The 10,002-nt window shown below is 43.8% G+C and overlaps 1 protein-coding gene across 1 annotated transcript; it reads left to right on the top strand.

Moving 5' to 3' along the window:
- Nucleotides 1-238: 238 nt before the first annotated feature.
- LOC110526952 (prolyl 3-hydroxylase OGFOD1) lies at nt 239-9,051 on the top strand (the record flags this gene model as incomplete). Its single annotated transcript, XM_090239454.1, is given in 13 exon segments — nt 239-375; nt 5,043-5,143; nt 5,366-5,482; nt 5,560-5,704; nt 5,759-5,841; nt 5,954-6,029; nt 6,031-6,058; nt 6,140-6,217; nt 6,332-6,566; nt 8,293-8,421; nt 8,618-8,638; nt 8,641-8,675; nt 8,769-9,051. Coding segments are annotated over 13 exon segments (1,347 nt in total), but the record flags the coding sequence as incomplete, so codon positions are not given.
- Nucleotides 9,052-10,002: the final 951 nt, after the last annotated feature.

Here is a 10,002-nt window from a genome sequence, read left to right as displayed (position 1 = left end):
ACACAAAATGGCCTAACCTGAAAGCCTCTATTTTAGACATAAGGAAGTAGATGGTGGCAAATGCTTAACTTTTAAACTCGGACAGAAAAGATGCTAGTTCTAGGTCCCAAGAAACAAAGAGATCTGCTGTCATATCTGACAATGAATATCGATGGTTGCGCAGGCCTCTCAAATAAAACGGAAGGACCTCAGCGCTACTCTGGACCCTGATCTCTTTCAATGAACATCAAACTAATTTATACTAAAATTAATTGTAAACGATAGCGAGAAAGGAAAGAAGAGAAAGAAAAGTGAAGAGCGAGCAGAACTTTATGCACTACTCGAGGACGAAGATGTGAAGAGGGGAGTGAAGGAAGCATGGTCGCAGCGAGCGAGGTACTCTCATGGTCAGCTACTTGCTAGCTATTTTAGCTACATGTGTTTACACCAAGCACATGCTTTGGCTAGTCTTGTTACATAGATGGTTATTTGATCGATACGTTATTAGTCACCCTACATATCAATATTGTCAGTCAAGTGCAAAGCTTTAGTCACAACTTTGCTTTCATGACCACTGATCTGAAAACACTAGAAGATGTGGGTCAACTACCTCAACCATTATCACTTTTCATTAAGTTACATTTTTTATTAGTAATTTTTAAGGAATACGCATGGTATTCATCAGCCAACGAACTGCGTACTTGCAGGTTCCTTCTCGACAATGAAACAACACAAAGATACGATTACGAACTTAAAGTAAATGGCACCGTAGTATATAACTTTTTAAGCTTAAGTATAATAGAGGAAGGCACCATTTATAGCTAATATTTAAACGTGTATTGGAGAGGGGGGCAGTGTATAAGCTGAGCAGTATAATAAGAGTCTGGTAGCAGCAGTTGTGATGTGTGTGTAGCATTCGGAAAGTATTCTGACCCCTAGACTTTTCCCACATTTTGTTACGTTATAGCCTTATTCCAAAATGTATGAAAAAAAACTATTTAATCAATCTACACACAATACCCCATAATGACAAAGCAAAAACTTATTTTTTTTGTAAATTATTAAAAATAAACTGATATCACAGGTAAGTATTCATACTTGTTACTCAGTACTTCTTGAAGCAACATTGGCAGTGATTACAGCCTTGAGTATGACACTACAAGCTTGGCACACCTCTATTTGGGGAGTTTCTCCCATTCTTTTCTGCAGATCCTCTCAAGGTCTCAGGTTGGATGGAAAGCGTTGCTGCACAGCTATTTTCAGGTCTCTCCAGAGATGTTTGATCGGGTTCCAGACTCTTGGCTGGGCCACTCAAGGACATTGAGACTTGTCCCAAAGCCACTGCTGCGTTGTCTTCGCTGTGTGCTTAGGGCCGTTGTTCTGTTTGAAGTCAGGTCCTGAGCGCTCTGGAGCAGGTTTTCATCAAGGATCTCTCCATTCATCTTTCCCTCGATCCTGACTAGTCTCCCAGTCACTGCCACTGAAAAACATCCCCACAGTAAGATGCTGCCACCATCATGCTTCACCATAGGGATGGTACCAGGTTTCCTCCAGATGTGACCCTTGGCATTCAGGCCAAATTGTTAAATCTTGGTTTCATCAGACCAGAGAATCTTGTTTCTCATGGTCTGAGAGTCCTTTAGGTACAGAGGAACTCTGGAGCTCTGTCAGAGTAATCATCAGGTTCTTGGTCACCTCCCTGACCAAGGCCCTTCTCTCCCGATTGCTCAGTTTGGCTGGGTGGCCAGCTTTAGGAAGAGCCTTGGTGGATCCAAACTTCTTCCATTTTAGAATGGTGGAGGCAACTGTGTTCTTGGGGACCTTCAATGCAGCAGATTGTTTTTGGTACCCTTCCTCAGATCTGTACCTTGACACAATCCTGTATCAGAGCTCTACGGACAATTCCTTCGACCTCATGACTTGGTTTTTGCTTTGACATGTACTGTCAACTGTGGGACCTTATATAGACCGGTGTGCCTTTCCAAATCATGTCCAATCAATTGAATATATCACAGGTGGACTCCAATCAAGTTGTAGAAACATCTCAAGGATAATCATTGGAAACAAGATGCACTTTAACTTAATTTCGAGTCTCATAGTAAACGGTCTGAATACTTATGTAAATAAGACATTTCTGTTTATTTTTTCTAAATTAGCAAACCTTTCTAAAAACCTGTTTTCGCTTAAAAAAATATATATTTTAGAATAAGGCTGTAACGTAACCAAATGTGGAAAACGTCAAGGGTTCTGAATACTGTATATGTGTATGTCTGTGTGGGTCTGTGCATGAGTGAGCTCGTGTGCTACGATGTGGAGAATAAGAACAGTTCAAGTGTTCAGCAGTCAGATGGCTTGTAGATAGAAACTGTCACTGAGCTTGTTTGTATCAGACCTCATTTGCTTATACCTTCTCCTTGTAGCTGGGGTGTGTGGGGTCCTTTATGATGCTGCGTGCCTTCCTCAGACACCCTTTCGGGTATATGTCCTGGATGGGTGTAAGCACGGTCCCAGTGATGTACTGGTCCATCTTCACCACCCGCTGGAGGGTCTTGCATTCGTGCACGGAGCAATTCTCATACTAGGCCGTGATGCAACTGGTCAGGACGCTCTTGATGGTGCAGCGGTAGTATTTGGAGAGGACCCGGGGCGGCATGCCAGATTTCTTCAGCCGCCTAAGGAAGTAGAGACGCTGTTGCAACCTCTTGACAAGAGTGGTGGTGTTGTTGGTCCATGACACGTCCTCTGTGATGTGAATGCTGAGGAACTTTAAACTAGTGACTCTCTCTACTGCAGTACCGTTGATGTGGATCGGGGCATGTTCCCTCCTCTGCTTCCTGAAGTTAATCATTTGGGCTCCTGAGTGGCACAGCGGTCTAAGGCACTGCATCAGTGCAAGTGGCGTCACTATAGTCTCTGGTTCAAATCCAGGCTGTATCACATCCGGTCGTGATTGGGAGTCCGGTAGGGTGGCGTGCAATTGGCCCAGCATCGTCCCTATTTGGCCGGAATAGGCCGTCATTGTAAATAAGAATTTGTTCTTAACCGACTTGCCTGGTTAAATAAAAAAAAATTAAAAACTGCTTTGTTTTGCTGACATTGCGGGAGAGGTTGTTGTCATGACATCCCAATGCCAATTCACGTATCTCCTCCCTATAGGCTGACTCGTCATTGTTATCAGGCCTGCAACCGTGTTGTCGTCAGCAACCTGATGGAGTTGGTGTCGTGCAATGCCACGCAGTCCTGGGTGAACAGAGATTGCAGCAGAGGACTGAGGGCACACCCCTGTGGGGCCCCTGTGTTACGGGTCAGTGTGGAAGAGGTGTTGTTGCCAATCCTCACAGCCTGTGGTCTGCCCATCAGGAGGTCCATGATCCAGTTGCTCTGAGTTTGGTGTCGAGCTTGGAGGGAACAATAGTGTTGAATGCTGAACTGTAATCAATGAACAGCATTCTCACAAAGGTGTTCCTCTTGTCCAGATGTGTTACAGCCGTGTGCATAGCGATGGAAATGTATCTGGGTCTGTTGTAGCGGTAGGCAAATTGGAGTGGGTCCAGTCTGCCTGGCATGCTGGCCTTGGTGTGGGCCATGACCAGCCTCTCAAAGCACTTCATGATGACCGATGAGAGTGCGACGGGGTGATTGTCATTTGGGCCACTGGGACGATGGTGGTCTCCTTAAAGCAGGTGGGGACTACAGCCTGGGTCAGGTTGAAGATGTCTGAGATGCCAGCTGGTCAGCACACCCTCTGAGAGAGCGGCCAGGGATGCCATCTGGGCCGGCGGCTTTGTGAGTATTCACTTTTTTGAGAGTTTTTCTCAAGTCAGCCCTGAAAAGCGAAAGCATCTGGTCGTCCGGAGCAGCGAGAGTCTTCCTGGATGGCTCTTTGTCTGCCTTGAAGCAAGCATTCAATGTGTTAAGATCATCTGGGAGTGAGGCTTTGGTGGGCACCGCACAGCTGGATTTGCCTTTGTAGTCTGTGGTAGTCAGTAGTCCTTGCCACATGCGACGTGAGTCTGAAATGTCAAACATCATTTCAAGTTTGAGTCTGTATTGTCTTTTTGCGTCCCTAATCCATTTGCGGAGCTCCTACCTGCTTGCCTTGTACGTGTTTCGCACCACCGATTCATCGGTTTCGTTCTGCTGACATTGAATGCTGCGGTGCAGGCTCTCATATATGGCACCCAAAGAGAAGTAAGAAAATGGTGTCACAAAAAAAGTATGTTTTTGGAGTATTGAGGTTTACCACCTTCCTATGTGCTGTTAGAATGGGTTAGAACCTTAAATGAAAATGTTCCAGAGGTAACAACTGACTCTAAGACATACATTAGTTCATGTTACATTTATTCACATAATTAGTGTTAAAACGTTTTTTATATTGGTAGACCAGTCGTTGAGTGTTCCTCTGGTGTTCCTCTTAAGGGGACCTGGAGCTAGACTGCCACCCTTTCCCTCACTGCATCATCAGGAACTTCATCCAGAGTGACAGCTTTACAGAGAACCTACAGAGGGAGCTTCTAGACCTCAACTTCCATGAGAAGTCCAACGACCTGTACAAATTGAATCAGGTGAAAAAGGAAAACTGATAGGAATACAGTTTGGAAACGGGTTGCTTCTTGTTCATAATCTTTCTTTACTCTGCCTTTTGGAGTTATGACATTGGGAGTTGTGATACTCATTGACAATTTCTCTTACAGTCAGATGGCCTGAAAAAGAGAAAAGAGCCTCACATCACAGGCTTGAGTGTGTGTCTGTGTGAGAGCAATTTAGGGAGGTAGAGAGAACATGTTTGCTTTGTGTGTGTGTAGCAGACAGGGATCTGTGTAACTCATTCCTCCGCCTGAAGTGTCTCCACTTGCGCGTGCTTCCACAAGTGTCTCCATTTGGACGACTGAGTAAGACGCTTCAGGATGGCGGTCACGTGTTTGTGAGGGAGAGGTCCTGAGTTCAAGCCTCGGTATGCGCTGAATCAGGGGAAAGCGGTACTCACTACGCAAGCAGCTTGATGTTCTTTACATGTGCATGCTCTCAGTTTGGCTGTTTTTGAGCTTTGTGTGTGTTTTCAGGGCAGGACTATTTGGGTGGTTTCGATCCTGGCTGGGGGAAGTGTTGGGGGTAGAACTGAAGCCCACAGTGGACATTTCCTGTGCCAAGTACCAATACACCGGTGAGTCACATGTTTTTACCTCTACTCTTCAAAAAAACAATGAGCAAGCCTTAATATTAGCATGCTCTTCCTAGAAAAGAGCAGAAGCACTGAGCTATCCCCCCAAGATATCCTGTTCTACCCACTGCATAGTTAGTCTATATGGACATGCATATTTCTGGAATTAATTATGAAATATACACATTGTCTTTATCAATGCCCTCTCTATCTCTCTGTCGGTAGATGTTCTGTTGTGTCATGATGATGAGTTGGAGGGGAGGCGTGTTGCCTTCATCCTCTACTTTGTCCCTCCATGGGAGAGCAGCGATGGAGGAACCCTGGATCTCTTCAGCGCAGATGGTAAGTATTGGTGTGTGTGTGTGTGTATTGGCGTGAGTGAAAAAATGTGTGTTTTAACTTATCTACTTTGTGCATAGATCACTTCCAGCCCCATAGTGTGGTGAAGTCTCTGGTGCCCAGCTGGAACACTCTGGTTCTCTTCGAGGTTTCACCCGTCTCCTTCCACCAGGTAGTTCTTCCTATACCACCGGATAACAACCACACACTTCACACCTCTCACCTGTCCAGGTAGCAGTAGTGCAATCTACGGATGGTTGTCTCTGTGTGTTTGTCCAGGTTTCACGGGCCGTCTTTGGAGCGACCCCCTCGTCACACAGATCCCCCCTTGCCAAGGAGCCCCCACCTTCTCAGAGATGTAAGTTTGTGTGTGTTCTGAAACAGGGAACTCACAGCCATATAGCAAGGATGTGGTCACAAGGATGTGTGTGTGTGCATTTTACCTGAGTGTGTATTTTGTTTGTCTGTTCACAGTGCTGCTAGAGTGGCTGACTCCACTGCATCTGGATGTTGACTACCAGTCACAGGTTCAGCAAGAGTTAGAGGACAGCTGAGATCCAGCTCAAGAATTTCCTCAAAGTAACACCATTACTCTACCTCTTAATTTTTCCATCTCTCTCCTGCTGCCTCTCTCCTGGTTGACAGTGTCTGTCTCTACAGGAGGAGAAGTTTAAGGAGGTGAGTGAAGCACTGCGATCGACTGACGTCCAGTGGACCAAGCAAGGTCTTCCCAACAGGAGTTGAGCCTGTCAAGTAATTTGTTTGTGTGAGTGAGAGAGAGATCCCGAACGTGTTATGATGGCTGTAAACGTATATGATTTGTGTAAATATTTTTGTGTATGTCCGTTGTGCAGATGTTATGAAGTGACTTCGTTAGAGTCCTTCCCCCAGTGTGTGAGTGCATGCTGGGAGCTGTTGTTCTCGGAGGCGTTCTTACTGCTTCTGTCCAACTTCACTGGCCTGATACTGCACTATCTCAGCCCTAGTGACGAAGACAAGGAGGAAGAGAAGGACCAAGAAGATGAACAAGAGAGAGAAGCCACAGGGTCATCTGGGTACAAACCATCAGTTAATAAGAATACCAAAGGTGTGTTGCTTGTTTGTGTATGTACACTACCGGTCAAAAGTTTTCTCTGGTTTTTCTTTATTTTTACTATTTTCTACATTGTAGAATAGTAGTGAAGACGTCAATACTATGAAATAACACATATGGAATCATGTAGTAACCAAAAAAGTGTTAAACAAATCTAAACATATTTTATATTTGAGATTCTTCAAATAGCCACCCTTTGCCTTGATGACAGCGTTGCACACTCTTGGCATTCTGCCAACCAGCTTCACCTGGAATGCTTTTCCAACAGTCTTGAAGGAGTTCCCACATAGGCTGAGCACTTGTTGGCAGCTTTTCCTTCACTCTGCGGCCCAACTCATTCCAAACCATCTCAATTGGGTTGAAGTCGGGGGATTGGGGAGGCCAGGTCATCTGATGCAGCACTCCATCACTCCTTCTTGGTACAATAGCCCTTACACAGCCTGGAGGTGTTGGGTCATTGTCCTGTTGAAAAACAAATGATAGTCCCACTAAGTGCAAACCAGATGGGATGGTGTATCTCTGCAGAATGCTGTGGTAGCCATGCTGGTTAAGTGTGCCTTGAATTCTAAATAAATCACAGACAGTGTCACCAGCAAAGCACCCCCACACCAAAACATCTCCTCCTCCATGCTTCACGGTGGGAACCACACATGCGGAGATCAAACGTTCACCTACTCTGCGTCTCACAAAAACACGGCAGTTGGAACCAAAAATCTCAAATTTGGACTCCAGATCAATGGACAAATTTTCACCGGGCTAATGTCCATTGCTCGTGTTTCTTGGCCCAAGCAAGTCTCTTCTTATTATTGGTGTCCTTTAATAGTGGTTTCTTTGCAGCAATTCGACCATGGAGGCCTGATTCACACAGTCTCCTCTGAACAGTTGATGTTGAGATGTGTCTGTTACTTGAACTCTGTGAAGCATTTATTTGGCCTGCAATTTCTGAGGCAGGTAACTATAATGATCTTGTCCTCTGCAGCAGAGGTAACTCTGGGCCTTCCATTCCTGTGGCAGTCCTCATGAGAGCCAGTTTCATCATAGCGCTTGATTGTTTTTGCGACTGCACTTGAAGAAACGTTTGAAGTTCTTGACATTTTCCGTATGGACTGACCTTGATGTCTTAAAGTAATGATGGACTGTCATTTCTCTTTGCTTATTTGAGCTGTTCTTGCCATAATATGGACTTGGTATTTTACCAAGTAGGGTTATGTTCTGTATACCCCCATACCTTGTCACAACACAACTTATTGGCTCGAACATATTACGAAGGAAAGAAATTCCACAAAGTAACTTTTAAGAAGGCACATCTGTTAATTGAAATGCATTCTAGGTGATTATCCCATGAAGCTGGTTGAGAGAATACCAAGAGTGGTCAAAGCTGTCATCAAGGCAAATGGCGGCTATTTGAAGAATCTCAAATATAAAATAGATTTAGATTTGTTTAACACTTTTTTGGTTACCACATGATTCCATTTGTGTTATTTCATAGTTTTGATGTCTTCACTATTCTACAATGTAGAAAATAGTACAAATAAAGAAAAACCCTTGAATGAGTTGGTGTTCTAAAACTTTTGACAGGTAGTGTGTGTGTGTGTGTGTGTGTTGACCCCTGTGTGTATCCTCAGATATGTGTGTTTGTGAGCCTTGACCTTTCTGTACCTCCTCAGGACTGAATATGCCTTTCTAAGTATGTATTGACCCCTCTGTGTGTATTCTCAAGAGCCGAGCACTCCGGTGTGTGTTGGAGAACTGCGTCGCTGGGCTCACGGGGACTACACACTACTGCACGATGGAGACGCATCGAGAGCGGAGTACGCCCTTGACCTACTGCTGCCCCTGAGCTGTCCTGGTCAGTCACACACACGCTTAATCACACACACGCTTAATCACACTCACACGCTTAATCAGACACTCATGCCTAATCACACAGACACACAATGTAGGTTAGAATCATAGTTTGGGAAATATTTAAAAAATTGTAAGTGTGAATGTTATCATACACAATATCAAATCCAAAGTGTGAAAACTGTCTTTTTATTTTTCAGACTGGCAGACCGAGTTTGGGGGCTCACCTCTTATATTGCTAATGAAGAGGATGAGGAGGTAAGTGATGTCACTGTTAAAATGGCAACTGGTCAACTAGATTCCTGTGATTGTCATGGTTGTCATTTCTCATCGGTGTCCTCCTGTCCGCAGCTCCTGATGGTGTATCCAGAGGTCAACTCCCTGGCTCTTGTCTACAGGGACAAAGAGACTCTCAAATTTGTCAAACATATAATTCACAGAAGCTCCACCCTACCTATTGGTGATTCTTGTTGGAGAGCAGTTTATGACTTCTCCTTTGTGTATTATGATTGAGTTTTTGTGTGTATGTGTTGAGGTGTATGTGTTTGTAATATAACATCACTGTGAGGGGTGGTCGGTCTACTCTAAAGCCTCATGATGTCATGTGTTCTTCATTAAAGTGAACAGACTGGGATACCCTGTTACCATGGTTACCTGGTTTTGGTCGGCAGCCACAGAGTAACACAGGTTTTTTGTTGTTGAAATGTCTTCAGTGACAGCATTTGGTAGTATTTTGTGTTCATTATCGTGCCGTTGTTGTGGCCCTGTATGGCTGAGTTGGTAGGTCATGGCATTAGCAACGCCAGAGTTGTGGGTTTGTTTCCCGGAGCTACGTGAAATATATGCACACGTGATTGCAAGTCGCGTTGGATAAAAGCATCTGCTAAATGGAAATAATAATAATATTATTATTATATATTGCTAGTTTATTTGTGTGTCTGTAGTATGTGTTCAAACTATCTTACAGTATTCATGCTGTCACTGTAAAAACGAATCTGTCTGCAAGGAAAGTAAACTACAGAGCAGTGATTGAACATTAGAGAACCAAATCCACACACACTCGCACAACCACTACTCCGATGTTAAATTCTTCACTTGGATATCAAACTGAATAACAAATGAGTAAAAACAGTTAGATGTTTGGCAGACCTATGATTTCACTCATCTTTTAAAATGTATTTTTATTGGCCCATCCCCTCTTCTTACAGCATTTGTTGTTATATTTACGTATGACTCATATTTTACATACATGGCACTTTTTTTTTTACACAGTAGTTACATAGCAAAATATAGTTATTTAAATACATTGCATAGTACTTAAACACATCGGTATACATTATTTAGTTTTTAGTCACCGTAGTGAAAATATTGAAACAATGGTTGCAGTCTGACTGTTACATTTCGACAAAGGATGTAGATACATACTGTAACTATAGATTGTTACACCAGATATTGTGATTTAACCAGAGGCTTTTGGTATCCATTACTTGGAGTTACAGACTGGGTACTGTTTGGTGTAACAGAGAATTTTCGAGCAACTTTAACTTGGCGACACTATCTTCGTTCTCGATTCGGACAAACGTAT

Source organism: Oncorhynchus mykiss, chromosome 6 (genome assembly GCF_057628025.1).
Source record: "Oncorhynchus mykiss isolate SJ-2025 chromosome 6, ASM5762802v1, whole genome shotgun sequence".
NCBI lineage: Eukaryota > Metazoa > Chordata > Actinopteri > Salmoniformes > Salmonidae > Oncorhynchus > Oncorhynchus mykiss.
The sequence above is the reverse complement of the archived record's forward strand: the minus strand, read 5'-3'. Positions and strand labels throughout refer to the sequence as shown.